At 39.9% G+C, this 17,938-nt stretch overlaps 2 protein-coding genes across 4 annotated transcripts in view; one reads left to right on the forward strand and one right to left on the reverse strand.

Moving 5' to 3' along the window:
• Positions 1 to 11,365, forward strand: part of dis3l2 (DIS3 like 3'-5' exoribonuclease 2) — a 137,139-nt gene extending 125,774 nt beyond the window's left edge. Inside the window, exons 20-22 of one of the 3 annotated variants that reach the window (XR_015929549.1) lie at positions 945 to 1,049; positions 2,778 to 5,966; positions 6,005 to 6,228. Coding sequence is in view for 2 of the 3 variants with exons in the window: in XM_088616883.1 (XP_088473009.1) it covers positions 945 to 1,049; positions 2,778 to 2,896; positions 11,258 to 11,330 (297 nt within the window). In the remaining variant the exon portion in view is untranslated. Of the gene's footprint in view, positions 1 to 944; positions 1,050 to 2,777; positions 6,229 to 11,257 lie in introns of those variants that run through there. The other 2 variants (XM_088616883.1, XM_088616872.1) reach the window with 2 other exon arrangements.
• Positions 7,672 to 17,198, reverse strand: alpi.1 (alkaline phosphatase, intestinal, tandem duplicate 1). The gene is made up of 11 exons (XM_088616908.1): positions 17,101 to 17,198; positions 16,526 to 16,651; positions 15,318 to 15,433; positions 14,686 to 14,860; positions 12,966 to 13,138; positions 12,429 to 12,563; positions 12,103 to 12,178; positions 11,467 to 11,605; positions 10,764 to 10,954; positions 10,334 to 10,450; positions 7,672 to 9,082 (listed from the first exon to the last, which is right to left on the reverse strand). Exons 1-11 carry the CDS (start codon positions 17,171 to 17,173, stop codon positions 8,814 to 8,816), a joined length of 1,590 nt encoding a protein of 529 aa, XP_088473034.1. The 5' UTR covers positions 17,174 to 17,198; the 3' UTR covers positions 7,672 to 8,813.
• Positions 17,199 to 17,938: the final 740 nt, after the last annotated feature.

Genomic DNA, 17,938 nt, shown 5'->3' on the forward strand with positions numbered 1-17,938 from the left:
AATAGATCTTTTACTCAATTTTAGAGAATTGAGTTAGCTGGTTCACAATTTTACTTTGAAGCCAACATCATAACTTTGTCAACTTTCTACATTTTAAACAAAAACGTATGTGCACTGTTAAATTTGTTTGAATATGTATGTACAGGTATACAAACATCTTCTTCCTCCTGCTCTTATATTGTTATAATGGGAATTTAATGACGCTTAAACACATTTATGTTTTTATTAGCTCAGCTCCTCAAGTATTAAATACCTCAGGGACTTAAATCGTTGCCACATTTTATTTAAGCTTTCAGAGATTAATGGTTTCCAGATAATGGCTCATCAAGCACAATCTGCCTTTCCCCGTGCTACGTCCTAACACCTGCATCAGACTTTGTCCTTATTTAGTTTATGCTTCGCACTCTGTACTTTTGTACATCTTGTACCATAAAATATCAGTGTCCTCTCTCAAATGACGTTTGCAATTCGCTAGTCATTGAGATCAGGATGGAGCTACAACAAAAAACGTTTTGGTAGGGGAAAAGGCACGTTTTCTTCATGTTTGGAGTGCTGGTTTAGCTTTAATTTAGTCTTTTTTGTCTTGGTTACTCGAACATGGTAGCCCTGCAGTGGGTCCAAATACATCTAGTACCGACAATGTTTCTTTTTTTAAGAAAAATTGCAAAACACATCTTATTACCAAACAAAATAGATTCAGACAACAAGAATGTATGTCAAGCTTTCAGTTACTTTCATAGACAAAATGCTTAATTTGTTAAATGTTTTCTGTGATCGTCCTGAAACAAACTGAAAAGATAGAGGTGACCCTTTAATATTAGGAAACACATTAGGGTCCTTGACTGGTGCTTAAGCCTTGAACTGAAAATTCAAAGACCACGATGAACAACACAGTGAGCATCAAGAGACTGTGGACTGACCCGTCGCTTGTGCTCCTTGCTCAGGCTTTGCAAGGTCTGAAGGAGTTCCAGTTTCGTAAGGTGGGCAAGCAGCCAGAGATGACACTGACTTGGGAGGCTGTGGGCCCAGGAGAGACACCTTCTCGCCAGGTATGACAGCAGACCAATTTAGCAGTAAAGGTGCTGCCTTAGCCTTCATCTTCAGCGACGGGATGCTTAGCCTGATTGTGAATGTGTTACGTTTTGCTTGCTCAGGGGCCAGGTGAAAAAAGTGTAGTAAATTGTCTGGGGATGAGAATGGAAGTGGTTAGCAGCCTTTATTCTTCCATTCATATTTCAACAGTTTCGGATAGTATTCATTTTATGTACCAACTGGAAACACTTCTCTTTCATTAACTTAAAGACTTAAATCCACTTTTTTACTAATAATGTCAAATTTCCATTCCAAGCATTGGTTTGTGCTTTTTGTGCATTTTTACTGCGCTAAAGCTTGTAACTGATAACGTCCCTTGTTCGATTTGTTAAATATTAACAGATAAGTGTAACAGTGGGGACATTGCTCTGAAAAGTCTCCCTGCACCAGGGGTTTGTTTTTGGTGCGCTTGGTTTGATGTTTGCCATGACTAATGACATGTTGCTTGGAAGATTGATCCAGGGTCAAACTCCATATGGTCTACTGTTCCATTTAAGTATAACATTCTTCTACTCACTGCGCTGCATGAAAACATTTGGAGCTGATTGTGTTGTATGTATTGTGATATGAATTCACTTCGTTTCAAGACAGTGAAGCATGGGTTTCTTATAGTAGTTCAGGTGGGTAGCTGCGTCAGCATGCGTAGGCTGCAAAGGAACAAGTAATAGGTTTATTCCATGCTGAAAAAAAGAAGAAAGAGATAGTGTTTGTTTTCCCTGTGCACTGCTCAAGTCTGAATTGCTTTATTACTATGACTTCTGTGGCCTTTCAGAGAACAGCAGCATCTATTAAAGTTAATTTAGGGGGTAATAAATGAGAATTCATTAAATTCCTTTTGATTTCCTTCAGTCCTTATGAGTTTGCACTCGATTAATAGGTTGAGGAAGATGACACATTAACCAGTGAACCTTACACTGGAGGCATCGCCTGTGCAGTTTCAATGTTTATAATAGTAATTCCTTTCACTTAAATAGCGCTTTTCTGGACACTCCACTCAAAGCGCTTTACAGGTAATGGGGACTCCCCTCCACCACCACCACCAATGTGTAGTCCCCACCTGGATGATGCGACAGCAGCCATAGTGCTCCAGAATGCTCACCACACACCAGCTATCCGTGGGGAGGAGAGCAGAGTAATGGGGATTATTAGGAGGCCATGATTGGTAAGGACCAATGGGAAATTTGGCCAGGACGCTGGGGTTACACCCCTACTCTTTTCAAGAAACTCCCTGGGATTTTTAATGACCACAGAAAGTCAGGACCTTGGTTTTATGTCTCATCCGAAGGACAGCGCCTTTATACGGTACAGTGTCCCCTTCACTATACTGGGGCATTAGGGCCCACTCACACTGCAGGGTGAGCGCCCCCTGCTGGCGCCACTAGCACCTCTTCCAGCAGCAACCTTCGTTTTTCCCAGGAGGTCTCCCATCCAGGTACAGGCCAGGCTCACACCTGCTGAGCTTCAGCGGGCTGCCAGTTGTGAGTTGCAGGGTGATGTGGCTGCTGGCTCAGCAATGTTCCCGTCTAACATAAGCACTTTCAGATTACGTTTGACCGTACAGATTGCTGTACCCAAAATGTTTTGTCCGTGTGTCACTTACTATGATGTCAGCGAAATGAAAAGAGAGAGAGAGAGCTGCTGCCTCCACGCGAGTCTCACTGCCGGGACTGTTCTGTTGTTCTCAGGATATCTCCATCTTCACTCTGGTGGACGTGGTGCTGAAGGCCGATGGCGCCCCGATGAAATACAGCGCAGTGTTGAAGCAGCCCTCTGAGAAAACATCCCAGAACTCCACAGACTCCGAGTAAGGCTGAACACAGAGCCAAAAAAGTACAAAACATACCAAACCTGCAATGAGGAGGCACAGGCTTTGTTTTAAAAAGTGTTTCACAAGCACAGACCATCTCGTTCATATTTTATCTTTTTACTTTAATTTTTAAATTGGTAAAGTTTAGAACCATATTTATTCTCTGCTGACTGTTTTGGGGGATAAAATAGAACTGGGGGCCAAAGCAGTTAAATGAATGAACTGGTTTTTGTTTTATTATTGGAGATATAGATTTCCCTAATTATTCAGTGTATAGTCTGTGCAAACTTAATTTTATGAGACATTTAAGTTTTAGGAAGAAACTTTAAAGTTATTGAAGCTTTAAAATTATTAGGAATCTTGGAGATTGTAGGAGCCTTCAGCTGAGAATTTAATAATGAAGAAAGAACTGTTCCCCCTAATTAATTTTACATCACAATATATCATTGTGTTAGGTGGATGACTTTTACTACTTTACATTCTCATTAAAGAAGCCAAGCCAAACTGAAGACATTTTAAATACCTCATTTAATTTTTCTTATGCATTTACAGAGTAACTTTGAAAGCCTCAATTGATTACAACTGCAAAAGACATCATAGAAAAGTTCTGATTATTTAAACAGAATTAAATTATAATGTCTTAAGGCACTGTATACAGCGGAATTGGGCACATAAATGCAGTTAATACATTTTTCATTTTTTGTTCAATATTGGAAATGTAATGGCAAATCTTGATTTTATTTTTTTCATGTACAGAATATAAAAAATGTTTACTTGATGGACATTCACCTGTTTAGGGAATGATATTGCCACTTCTTACTTTAATGTTTACAAGTGCTTGTAAAATTGAACATGATTTTGTGAATTGCACTCACGATGCAAGTGCTGTAACTTTTACTCTGAGGCTTAGTTTTGCATTCTGTATAATATTTTTTGTAATTTCAAGTGTTTTTTAGTGTTTTTAAGTGCTGACATTTTTATGATGTCTGTTAACATCGTCTGTGTGCAAAACTATAAATGAAGGAGAAAGTCCTGTTAATAGGTTCAAGTGTGTCCTGTTCATCTTACAATAATGAGTAATGTGAAGCTAGCGGACAGTTCCTGTCTAGATCAATACATTTGAACCATGACATGTTAAAGCACTACAGACGCCACAAATATTCTTGTTCATTTTCTTTTTATAATTATGCTTTTTACCCTAAATATTTACTTTCAATTTTTAGTGAATTAATCAAAGAGCTTCCCTGTGTTTCAGCTACACTTTTGAAAACCTTTTAAAATAATGGAAGAATCTTGTCTTTTACTTATTGTATCTGCTTTTTTTGCTACCTGAAGAAGAGTTAATGCGTTATGTTGCTTTGAAAAAAAAATACTTATTCATTAATGTCAATTCAGAAGGCTTGTGCTGAATGGTTCCCAGTGATATTCCTAATCACATGGAATGTAAACATATTCAGAAGTCAGAACATCTTTAAATTGGTTGAGCTGTAAATAAAGCATTCCCAGTAGATGTGTTGAGTATGTCTGCATGATGGTGAAGTTAGCATGACCAAAATTCTATGTATTGTACATCTGTTTTTTTTCCTGTTTATTTTAAATGATCTTTCCTCTTGGGGTTTTATTTAATTGTTCAGGTTTTTGCCTTATTTTCAGGTTCAGGTTTTGCCTTATTGTACCCATATATTTCCTGGAACTTTAATTTGAAATGTTGTGGGGAAAAGATGTTCTTTTAATTCTGAGGCATGTTTTCACTTTTCTTTGCTTGATCAGTGAAATACATATTCCTCACTACTGTATGAAGCCACGACCATCTGTTCCTGTGAGAATTTGTGCCAGAATGAAACATTTCAGTACTGTCAAACTTCATTATACAGCCCACAAACCTGTAATTATTTTCTTTTGGCTTTTTGAAAGTGTCCATTGTTTTTATTTTTTGGCATAAAAACCTTAATTTGGATGCAGTTTAAGAGCTTCATGTTAAAATATTTTTTTGGCCAAAGTATGAAGTAACTTTTTGTCTGAATTTTGTGTGTTACAGCATCCGCCGAATTAGAAATAACATTTTAACCTTTTTGAGCATCCTATAGTTTTATTCTCATGTTATATCTACTGTAGCAATGTAATTCCATAAAATTTGTCTCATTGTCCTGATGAGATAACAAGAACTAATGCATAATCTGGTACGCCTGAATACTTGATAATGACTGTATGAGTACTACAGCGATGTGTAGTTAGTCATTTCCAATTAGGAATGGTTTGCAATTAAAATAGACAGTATGCTACAGTGTTAATCCTGAAGAAAACCATTCTGCTTTTCTTTTACTTCTCAGAATGAACCTTTACAGCTTCCTTTGGAGCTTTCACACTGATACGACACCCCCTTCTAACTGTTAACGTTATATGAGTACACACTGTATGTGCAGTCATTTAAATTAAGCAGTCTGACTCACCTAGTATGTGAAACTTAAAGACAATTATCTCATGGAGTGGAAGAAGGAAATCTGCTTTTTCTTCTACATGAAGCCTTATGAACATGAGACATCCTATAAGGATAAAAATTAGTATGCAAGTTAGTCTTCCTCTGATTTCTTTATTAAAACAGGAGTGTTTTAATTTTGATTTTTCAGCCAAGACGGCAAGAGTTAGGTCTGCAATAGTAACTGTTAGCGGCAGAAGAGATTGCTTGCGTAAACTTGTTTCTCTTCCCTCTTCTGCGGTGCTGTCTGGTGTAACCTGTAAAGGGGTGATGGGGTGTAACTTGTAGACCTTATAAAAAATGTTCATGCTGCTATGCGTCAAAGGTGGGGGGGGGGATTTGTGCTGTTTAAAAGGCATTTAACCTGAGCACAAATTCAGCTTCACAATCCAGACTTTGTAACGTCAGGTCTGAGTCATTTCACTAGATTGCCCAAGTGGTGGCATCTTTTTGGTAGGGACACTGCCAGAGGGTAGAGTTGGGGTTAAGGAGAAACGGCTGTTTTGGGTTCCAATGACATTAAGAGACCCGTACAACTCCCTGGGCACTTGGCGGGTGACATCACCGAGGAGCATGCCAGCCCTCCAGCTGGCACAGGACCTCCTGTGTCGCCCAGCAGGGCATCAGAGCCTCTGTGTGGCCCGTCTGCGCTCCCTCGTTCTCCCAGCAGGATACAGGCATGGGCTCCGTGACGTGAGACGTGAAGAGACAGCGACTGGCGAGTCCAGATTGGACATGTGGGCCATAACAGAGGGCGGGGGCAGGAGTGAGGCCCCACTCATGTCTGACGTGTTTGTTTACTTTGATCATCTTGCTGCTCTGTGAATAAATAAAGCACTTTTACCCCCTCTGACACTGTAACACTCTTTTTTCCCCATACTGTACACACAAATCATAATGGCCAGTCTGTTTCAGATCAATCTGGACAAAACACTTGTGAAATACCATAATTAATATGCGAAAAACAATGCTGAAATGCTGATTAAATTCCTGTTGTTCTACTTAATTTTGTGTAAAGTTAAATACATTCTGACTACTTTCTGCTGAGCCTTTCATTTCTATATTGAGATCATTCACAGAGAACATGTTCATTGCAACTAAAACTTTCGATTTCCAGTACTTTCTTTCAAGAGAGTCAAGAGAAAGATCTTTGTTGCTATACTTCAAACTGAGTAGTACAGTAGCTGTAAGAAAAAAGACGGGGAACAAAGTCTGCGATACATCGGCTTAGCATGAAACGCAGGGCCAAACCCTTCGCCATTTGAAAATGTCTTTGGCAGGAGGTCCAATGAACTGTTAATTACAGACACGTGGTGTTTGGCCTCTGTGAACTTTGGTTCGTGCTTTGGAGAAAATATCCGGCTTTGACTTTTAAGATAATGCAATGTTGTTAAACATTGTCAGATACAGTAAATTCGTATCTTACTAATGTATGCTTTTGATCTTTTTAATGTCAATGAGGTTTGGTTTGAGGTTTTGACATGATCTGATTAATAGACTGGCTATGTAAACAGTTTTCAAAATTCATCTCGACACGAAACAGCAAGAGTCTTGAGTTTCAGGCGTTCCTCCATTTACTGTAGCTACTTGAAAAATCTCCTTGCGTGGCAGTTTGCTGTAAAGTAGCAATTGACTTGGTGTAAGCTAATAAAACACAGAAGAGGTGAGAGATAAGAATCCTCATCTCATTGTCCACATTGATAAACAATTCACACCCATTTTATGTGAGGGGTTTGGTTAAGTCATTCCAGAATAGATGAGGTTGTAGCCGATATTTAATCATATTGCCCAGAGTATACAGTAACTATATTGGCTATGTGCTGTAAATAGATGTTTTCATATACCTGAAAAAGAATTAAAAACATTGTGGAAGTATGACTGAAGACATTGTGTTTGCAGTGGTAGTGAGCCATCTTTAAGATGTGTTTTATTCTGAGATAAACTTCCTTTGCTGGTTAGTATTATGGAAACTGTACTTCCCTAAGTAAGGTTTCAATATAAATATTATTTTTTATTTAGTGCAATCCAATCGTTAATTTACCCAAACCCATTGTTCTACACCCGGTCACTCAATGATCAATGTATTTGCTCTGCAATTTGGTATTCCATACAGAAGAAAATCAAACAAAATAAAATTGAAGAACTCAAACAATGATGCTCATCAAAAGCAGTAACATTGTGTTGCCTGAACAGCCTAAACAGGGAAGAACATTGTGAATAATGCACTTACTAAGTGAATCCAATTTGATTATCAGCTGTCATTAGCGTGAAACAAAATCAGATTTAATACTGTGAACAAGGTGAAATAAATGGTTTTAATAAAATGTTCTTCTTTCCTGCTTTACTGATCAATACAAAATTCATACAAAAGTGTCCATTGCAGAAACTTGTTTTTATACAAAGCACATTCATATCCACATACAGTAGGTATTTCAGATTGAAAGTCCTGTAAATCAGCAGACTTTGTCATTGTATGAAAAATTCTTGACAGATATAAGAAGGGACCAGAGGATAAAAATGTAATTCCTTTCAATATTACACTGCCATTATTTTTCATCTCCAATTACCACCTGCTAAATTTGAAGAAAAAAAAATACTAATAAGTGGGACTTACATTCCTTAAAAGAAACAAAATGCCTGCTGCTCTAGTTATTGACTACTAAACTGTTTTAACATATTGGAAAAATTCTGAACTCCATAACTTTTGTTTCAATTTGTCTTTGAAGAGTTTTTCCACTAAGACGATAAGAACCCAAGATACTAAAGAGCATTAATACAGCTGAAAGAAAAATTGGATATTGAGGGACTTAATCTCTTGCATGAATTCACACAGACTCTGAGGTTAGAACAGCTTTCAAAGACATAACACTTATAAATCCTGCAGACTGAAATGATTACAGTAATAATATTAAGCAGATATAGAATATATCTTTCTAATTATGCATGTATTTATAAAAATAGATTTTGATTAAAGGTTTTTGGAATCATTTTCATTAATCGATTTCTCATGATTGGCTGTGATACATTCAGGTGACGTCTGTAAATCACATTATTAGTGAGGAAAGTTGATTAGGCTCTGGTGTTGAGGTGATTTAACCTGTTGAATGTTAAGCCAGGTGAAAACTGAGAAAGGAAAATACAGAAAATCGCCAACACACCCCACTTATCAAGGGGACAACACCTTCATGCCATCAGTATGCTGGAGACAGGACCAAGTCAACATGTCACTTGTAGTCGTGGTGTTCCGAGTCAGCAGTTTCAATCCTGGCAAGACATTGGAGCCAAACACAGTCTGGCAACGACACGGATCTGGGAGATCAGGAGTCATGACACCTCACCAAGATCGAAGGAGAGTTCCAAGTGTAGTGGTCTGGGTAAGAGTGTCGAATGTAATCCCTGCAGAACTCCAGTTGCTGATGGTTTGGGAAACGAGAAGCTTTATGTCCTGAGGAACCCAGGTAAAATGGACACAGCGAGGAGGAGGCTGACAGAGCCATGACTGCCACTTCCTGAGTTGGGCTCTGGGGGACAGTCGGTATAGGGCTCAAGACAGGCAGCGTAGGCCAGCACATGGGCTATGTAGTTCTGCTCTTTCACTCCATGAAACAGGTGAGCCATGGGACCCTGGGCAAAAATGGCCACATCTTCCCCACCATGCGTCTCGGAGTCCAGGGGAACAGCAGCCTGCTGCATGTACTCTTCATCCACTGGCAAGACCGGAGCAGAGGCAGAGAGACAGACGGGGGAGTGAGAGACCAGCACCCAGAACCGCTAAACTCCCATCCAAAACACTGGGCAATGCTAACACGAGCCTGGTTCATTTTGAACTTGTACCAGAAACTGATAAGGTGCAATATGAAGAGAAAGAAAAAGACAACAGATGCCATATAGAAAAAAGCTTTAACTGTAATGCATATGGACAGGGCCACTATCGTCAGCGTCTTTAGAAGTGCAGGCGGATCTTAAATCTCCTACGAAAAGGGGATGGTAAAATAATTGTTTCTGTGAAATTTCTGGAGGTCATGAGTAATTTGGTAGAACCTCTACCATCCACCAGGTTACACTAATAAAAGGGTTAACTTACTTATTTCAACTAACTCACTAACTTGGGAGTAGCAATCAGAAGTCTTACACTGTAACAGCAGTTGGAGCCAGTTATCACATCGTTGCACTTGGTTGGCCTCCAGACCATGTGGATATATATTATGTATCATTTAATGTCTGGAATGCAGATTACTTGCACAGTTCCCTAGCTCCTGCCATGATTCTTGTCTTTTGACACAATCCACTGTGATTCAGATGACATATTAATGGATAAGTTCAAAATAATACAGTACCTAGATAATTTAATATGTGTAGCTGAAAAGGGGTACAATTATCTTGCTTTTTCTATAAATGTGAACAGTTGATAATTTGTCCCTTACTTTAATTTTTGGCCTTGAGAAATACAAGCTACAGAATATTGCTATAATGATGCACCACTTCTTTGGTATATATCAACCCTCACTTCCAAAATAACGTGAACTATGGATATGTACATTGTGATCCCTCCTGTCGATTTTTGTTTTGTGCTACTAATACTAATAAAAATAACAGAATACAATTACTACATACATAAATGTGATAAGTGCATTTACCGTATTTTTTAAACTATTTAAAGAGGAAAACTAAAGTACTTAAGTTACTACCAACAATTATAATCCAACATCAGATTTTTGGAAAGCAAGAGAAGCATCTATTTAACACAGCTAGATGAATTTACTAAAATTCATTCCCTGGTAACAAATTCCTGTGACAAAGGGTGACATGCGATGATTCAGTATTTTTGTGCAAATTTGTCTGTAACAACCTCAATCACGTATTTTAAAAATTCTACCTGTACAGGTGTTAGTCAATTTAAAGAATAGAAGACATACACATCTGAACATATAGTACACATAGACATACTGTACACTTACAGTAATCAACATAAGTAATATTTGCTCTTGTGCCATTTTCAAGCAGATATCCTGGTCCGTTGGCATACAGGATACTGGTATATGGCAAATCATCTTCAGCCATCTCTGGGACTAGACCTAAGGAAAAAAGATCTGTACACTTTACATTTTAATGGCTATTTTTCCCAAATGCTTGAGTTTTAGAAAAAAGAATAAGTTTAATTAGACATAAAGTTGTACAATTTGCAAAATACCTTTATCATCTTTCACTTTAACAAACCTATTGCTTAGGGACCGACTTTAGTTTTGAAGGAATCTCTTGCTTAGGCTTTTTTAAGCTATGCTCTATTCTAAATATCTAAACAGCTAAGACACTTCTTGTTCTGGTCAGGCCCTCCCTGTGCATATTATAGGAATGCTCACACAGCCGGAATGATTGGGAGGAGCGTACCGAAAATGGGATTCCCTCTAGGGGTGTTTCCTCCGAAGGTAAAGACATGGGAGTGGTCAGCGGTGACGACGGTCAGCGTGTCAGAGTCTCTGGTCAGCTGGGAGGCACGCTGAATGGCCCGGTCAAACATAACCGCCTCTGTCAGGGCCAGCTTGGCAATGCCATCATGGTGTCCATGGTCAATTCTTCCTCTTAAATCAGATCAATACAATAAGATGCATCCTCACTTATGTACTGTAGATAAGAGTACTTTACAAAAATATACTATCGGAACAAAACCCAAGCCTTCCATAAGAAGTAGTCACAGTTCCAGTCTTTATTTACAGAGGGAAGGACAGTCTCAAAGGCAAGAGCCCAATAGCACCTAAAACCATTGACTGGTATTAGTGCTGAACCAATGATGGTGGTGGCCTGGAATTGTCCCCAGTGAATTTGAAACCTAGCTGATAAAATGGGGAAAAACATGGGAAATAAGACTTTCTGCTTCATTTCAGGTACAGTAGGAGCAAGCCATTTGACTCACTGAATCCGAAAGACTGGCAGCCTTACGTCCTCCTCCTAGCATAAAGAATATCTTAAAAATCATGGTTGCTGCTAAAGAATGAAATAAGGTAATTCTACTGCTCATTTTAGGCAATAAACAAGGTCCACAGGATTTCAGGCTGATGTCTCCTGTGCTGTGTGTGGAAATGTAAGGGGATACTTATCCTCCACAAAGAGAAAAAAGCCTTTCGGGTTCTCGCTGAGGATCTGAATGGCTTTTTCAGTCATCTCTATTATAGAAGGATCCCGTGTGGAGTTGCGATATAACTCAAACCTCATGTCTTTGGCCTCAAAAAGACCTGGAATCCAAAAGATGTTGTTTTAACTTCTCAACTTCTCAACGTAAAGAAGGGGCTCAGTATTCATAGGGATATGATTTTTAAACCCATGCAATGTAATAAATGTTTACTGTGGTGAGATAATATGGTTATACTTTCTTCTTTTTGCTGGCCTCTGCATTGCAAGTTTTTACGTGGAAGGACTAAATAAAATAAAAACAGGATAATTAAAATTATTAGGAGCTTGTAAACCTAATAAATTGATATATAAAATAAAACCAAGCACTGGCCATAAGCATTAAGCTGTGTGCAAGAGTTTGCTGACATATTTAAGTATTAACTTGAAATTGTAAATCAGGGGTCGAACTACAGGAGCATGATAATGTCTTCACAAAACTGGAAAATATCACAAACTGTGGTACTATTTCTCTCTTTTCTGTCCGTAATATGCAAAATAATCCGTAATTATCCCCTGCTACAGATTAGCTGTCTGTTCAGCACCAAACAAATGCCATTACCCATGAGACAGTTGGTTGAATTTACATCCACGGCATCGAATTGCTCTTTGTGCCACACGTATTGCGCATTCTTTGACTGTAATAGAAAAATAAGAAAAGATTACTGCTAGGATTTTATTCAAATAACAGACATTTCCTCAAATCATTTTAACGGGTCCAGAACTTTGATGATTTAGCGATTTGGATCATGAAGGAGGTGGTTGTGCTGAACACTGGGAATGATTCAACGGTCTGGTCCTTTTCAAGGCTCATCGTCCAGAAGGGCAGTTAATAAGAGTGCAGCGCGACCTCTGTTCTGCACAGTGAACGTCCGAGGTGAGCAGTACCTTCCGTGCCTCCAGCCACAGCTCAATGAGGTTTTTCCCGTCTTTCCGCTTGCCGCGGCGGGAAGACGATGTCGGGTACTCGGGATCTGGGGTCCCCTTGGGAGTCATGTACATCCGCCCTCCTCCTAGGATGACCTTTGGGGCGACGACAAGATGGCGAAGATCGTTGGACTTTTTAGTTCTCAATTTATGGCTGTTTTTTTTAGGTAACTGTTCCTATGCTGAAAACCAGACTACAACACTTCAAACTTCAATAAATTCAATACATTAACAGTGATAGAAATAGTGAAAATAGCAAACTGGTCTTCACAGAGTACCTCATGTGGCTTTTCCTGTGAATTCTTACTTCAGCTTTCAGCTGAACTTGTACTCCCTCCAACAGCCTTAACAGACAAAATGAAGGTTTGCTGTTTGTATATACAACGAGACACTCGATTAAAAACTGCGCGTTGTCCACTGCCCTTTGACATTCTCAGACCTGCAGAGAGTGAAGCCCCTTTCTGCAACAGTCTCTCTCTACAGTTAACAAGGCCTTACGTCTATGTCGGTGTTGAAAACCAGCTGCGTGGCCAAGTCTTTGCAGCCATCTCTGAGGGCACTGGAGGAGAGGTCGGCATCGCTGTACCAGCTGCGGCTCACAGAGTGGGCATAGGAGGCCGCAGGAGAGGCGTGCTGGACGCGGGTGGTGGTCACAATGCCCACGGATTTGCCTGCAGTGACCAGACACAAAGACCTGAGACTCTTCCATACGCAGCTACTGTCCCCATTGGGAAAGCTGTGCTGAATTTATCACATCAGGAGCCCAGCTCTTGTTCCTTATTTCTGCTATCCAGCCGGTGTTATAGGTCTCTTCTTCTTCAGAACAAGGAAAGGCTTTAACTCGTCCATTTAAGCCAAAAATGAGCTGAATTAAGTAAAAGTGGAAAGAAATACAGAAACCTTCTGGCCTCCCAGGACTGGAGCTGCACACCCTAGCATTAGTTGAATCTCCTGATATGAGGTGTTCTTGCCATAATGTACAGTAGATGTATTAAAGCTTCATGAACCTGTTCTTGGACTTATTTTAGGGTCACGTCTGTTTACTACTAACTTAAGAACATTAATCATAATGAAGACAATTCAGAGTTCTTTCACCAAGAAAATCATTTCATAATTGTTAGGGAAGCAGCACATCTTGAGAGAAATGTTGCTGCAGAGCCAACATCAAACATCAATTAAACCAATGCAGTAATAATGGAATTACTTTTAGCTCTCCTGAAATTGTTTTCAGCTTTTGCACGTTGGAAGCGTCCTTTTAACTATTGGATTTTACAATTGATTTGCAAATCTCTACATTTAGAGGAGACACAAACGGGTAACCATTAAGCAAACTCATTGCTTCAATTAATGATAGTTCAATTAAATAGCCGAGAGCTTCATTGGCAGGGGTCATGGGATCCCCAGGATCTCCAGTGTTTCCCAACTCTCTCGGTGTTCTTCCAGCTGAGCTAATTGGCAAACTAATTGATTTCCATTTTCTCTCTGAGGTAAGGTATACACTGTGGTTTAAAGTTTGCTTTCAGCATTTACCAATCTAAATGGGACTGGAGTTGGCTATGAATGCTGTAAGGGTTTGAGTTTCCTGCCCATGACGAGACTAGGGGCTTGAGACAACGTGGTGACTATAAATTACTTTCACAAACTTCACGATTTTGGACTTAATACGGAATTTGTTGAATTTTTGCAATACCGTCAATTAATATATTTTGTTACCAAAATTTAATAACCGGTCTGAGGAATGGGTCTGCAGGTCCCCTGGAAGAGGTCAGTTTAAGTGCTGGTCCCGGAGACCCCCATAGCTGTATACATTCATTGCACCCGAGGTCTTTACATAAATGAACCAACAATTTGCTTGGCTGGATCCAGAGTTTTTTTTTCCTAACCAAAGCTTAGAGATTTTAAGCTACACAATAAACTCAAAAGCTACAAGGCAACCTCCTAGACGGTTAGGCACTGAAAACAACATCGAGATGTCAAGCTAAACCTATTATAAGGTCTATTAAGTGTTAGATTATTTGAGTGTTCGGGTGAAACAAAAACCAGCAGATGTATGAGTCCCCAGGACTAGAGACGTCTGCTCTAGAGGGTCTGTCTCTTGTCGAACATAAGCCATTACCATTTCGGGGAAGCAAAGGGTGAATTCTGCCATGTAGAAACCCCCTCAAGAGCAGGCAGCCTAAGCCGGTGCACTGCTCATCACTGTGAGTCCTGTCTGTACCTTGGGCCTTGGCGCGGTGCAGCACTGAGTACACCTCATTGCCGAAGGTGCTATTGCACTTGTAGGCCACAGCGGCGGCGCTCACTCCCACTGTTTTGGCATTGGCCTTCACTCCACAGAGGTAGGCGGTGCCCGTGCTCGCGCTGTCTGCCACCTGCATGTCAACGCTGTACGTCTGGAGAAAACACACGCCGCAGTCACTTGTGGACCTACTGTATGGGGGCTGGGGGATGGGAATTACTGACAAGTACCTGGTCACAGCTTGATGCCGACTTTCACAATAACCTCAGTAATTATGCAATTAAAACTGATTTTCTGCCGTCGCATTGCGACTATGCTTCCAAGATGCTGTGAAAAGATATTTCAACTGGACCTTCTCCCTTCAGTTATAATCTAACCTGAAGTCCAGTGACCAATGTTTTAATATTAGTCTTTGTAAAATTGTATTTTGCATTTTGCGCCTGTCTGCCTTTCAGTGTTGCAAATTGACCTGACAAACAAGACAATCAGTAAGTGATAAGGGCACAATACTGTGTTATCTACTGGGCTGTGAGTGTTCTTTTTTCTTCTAATCCCTTTTTTCCCCATCCTATAACAGACAGCCTGGTTGCCTGAGCCTCAGCCGAGCTCACCTTGGAAAGAGCGAGGTGTGGGAAGGTGTCCATGGTCAGAACTGTCTCTTCCCCGGAGTTCCCCTCCATCTGTCCCTTCAGGATCCGGGTGGCCGAAACGGTGGAAACTCCCATTCCTGTAAGAGGCACTGACCATGCCCTCATCCATAGCAGCAGATAGAGGAGAAAGAGTAGCCTGCTCTACTTGTTCTTGGGTTTTTAAATTACAGTACTTCACATATGCTCAGATATGTTGAATTCTTCATCTGCATTCACTTTTGTGATGCAAACCACTGGCATGTGGTTTGCGGATGAAACAAATGGCTGTTGCAGCATCCCCACTAAACAGAGCGTGCCACTGTGGTCATGGGTTAAACCGTGGCTTGTACGCAAAGCACTCTGGGAATCTGGAATTGATTAGTTTAGCCAATTGGTTTAGCACAGGTTTGCCTGGTGTTACTCTCTTGCTGGTGTACAAATATATCTTCGTTACAGATACTTTAATTAATTAATTTTTGATTCAAGCAAGATTAACCATGCTCCCCTTTTATTCTCACTTTGGTTTATGGTTGTAAGAAAAGTCAGGAAGAAACAAATTACAAGAACGAGACAAGACCAAAATTAATTTGGATTTTCTCTTAGAAACAGGTAGAAATGGAAGTGAAAATCAAAACCTTTGATCTGAGATAATCTAATTTAAAAGCCCTCCGGGCTTTGCTTTTGTGTAAAGAAATCAGCTCAGAAAACATCAGCCCTTCTTCTCTATCTCCTGACACTCAGAATCCTACACCAGTGGCCAAGTGGATTATACAGATAAGGAGAACCAATGCTTCAGCAGTAAAAACAGAGGCAGATACGGGTGTTATTATTAAAGTTAAGGATATATCGGGCTTTGTCAGCAACGGGACGTGCTTTTAGAATAACAGGGAGAGTCCATCAGGAATTACTCATGCTTGTTATTTTTTTAAGTCTGTTGGAACACATGAAGGACTTCAGGACCTTTTGCGAGATGCACATTTTTCCCTGAATTGCTGAAGTAGAGCTTCTCCCTTAGGATTTTGCTTATTCTGTAACACGGTGCGGAAAGATAAGTTAGTGATGAGTGTCCCCGGGGTATGAGGTAATGTGCAAACCATGAATATGAGTCGGATTAAATTGTGAAAGCCTTGCTTTGTGTTGCCCACTTTAAATGTTCTTGTGACACGGGTTGACGCTGTGCTGCGTTTTACCATCTCCCAAGAAGAGAATGATATTCTTGGCGCGGTGGGAGATTGGCTTCATTTTCAGAGCCGCCTGCAGTGTCTCCTTGGCCTGGGTGTTCCAGTAGGCTGGGTCCTTCTCCTGCATGGGTGTAGCTGCTCAGAGGTAAAATCAGGCCAGGGCTTGTCACTCTCCTGTCCTCTACAGAGAGGAATACTGTAGGTATATTCCCCAATTACATCCAGTGCTTGTGAGTGCCCCGTTAGGAGGAGCAAAATCATTAATGCATGCGTTCAGACAGGGTTAGTGACTGAAATGTAACATTTCTTTTTGTGCTTTGTAAAGGCTTATACCTAAAAAATGTAACATTTCTTCCAAGGCACAGTGATTGGTACTCTGATTGATACAGTATAGCTATGGTAAAATCAATGCACGTTTTTTGGTACAATAAATGCTCGCTTTTTGAAAAAAATGGAAAGCTGCATGCGAGACACAAACACACTAATCTAACCATTAAAAATATATCAAGCAGAGTCTGGTAAAATGCATGCAATTTTGCCAGTAAAAATCATGGCACTGCGAGTAACACACATGTCAGACTGACCTGAGAGAACACCTGTTAGAAGAAATGCAGCTAGTAGTCCCAGGACCATGCTTTGCTCCATGCGGTGATTCATGTTGTGAAATGTCCCTGAGCACCAATTCAAGAGCGCTCAGATCTCTAGGAAGGGGCTTTTAAACCTAGGGTGTGTTGCAAGACAGGGCCCTGACCAGCACTCATAGGTCAGTAGAGAAAAAGGAAGCTGACTTCAGAAAAGACTGAACCCCCCTTCTGAAACACCCCTTTTAGTAACAGCCAATATCATTGTTTCTTTAAGAAATGTTTTTTTTTTACTTTTCTGGTACACATTGACATTTTTTTCTTGTGGATTCTCTGTTGTAATACAAATGAATGAAAACCACAGATGTCTTCAATACATTTCACCAGTTCAGTTCAACAACTTTGGTAATAATCTAAAATGTAGTTTTATGCTGATTTTTGTTTGAAGAACACTGGTGGCATAGCCAGTTTTTTCTTATCTGAATAATATATACAAATTGATAAAAGTACATGTTTTTATTTAGCTGTTGATTCAGAAAGATTACAACAGCACTATGCTGCATACATGCAGATAATGCCTTCATTTCATTTATTTTCGTGGAAAATTCCATGTTTCTTTACTTGTAGGTTTTTTAAACTTATGGGCCTTAGTGACACATGAGATGCATGTGAAATTATAGAACATGTGAGATTCTCAGACAAAGAGGTACTAGGGAAAAATAATACACCAGGAATAAGAACATCCTGCTAAGTTAGAAGTTCCAATGACAGGGATCACAGCTTAAATATCACTGCATGTTTTTAGCTTCAAAACTGATCTCGGCTTTTAAAGTGGATTTAT

The sequence above is a fragment of the Lepisosteus platostomus genome, chromosome 2, assembly GCF_059453375.1.
Source record: "Lepisosteus platostomus isolate fLepPlt1 chromosome 2, fLepPlt1.hap1, whole genome shotgun sequence".
In the NCBI taxonomy this organism is placed as follows: Eukaryota; Metazoa; Chordata; class Actinopteri; order Semionotiformes; family Lepisosteidae; genus Lepisosteus; species Lepisosteus platostomus.

Coding starts and splice junctions, on each gene's coding strand:
- alpi.1 (XM_088616908.1), bottom strand. CDS start 17,173: ATGAATCACCGCATGGAGCAAAGCATGGTCCTGGGACTACTAGCTGCA. Junction 16,652..17,100: donor TCTAACAGGTGTTCTCTCAG/GTCAGTCTGACA, acceptor ACCTCTGAGCAG/CTACACCCATGCAGGAGAAG. Junction 13,139..14,685: donor GCACCGCGCCAAGGCCCAAG/GTACAGACAGGA, acceptor TGGTCACTGCAG/GCAAATCCGTGGGCATTGTG.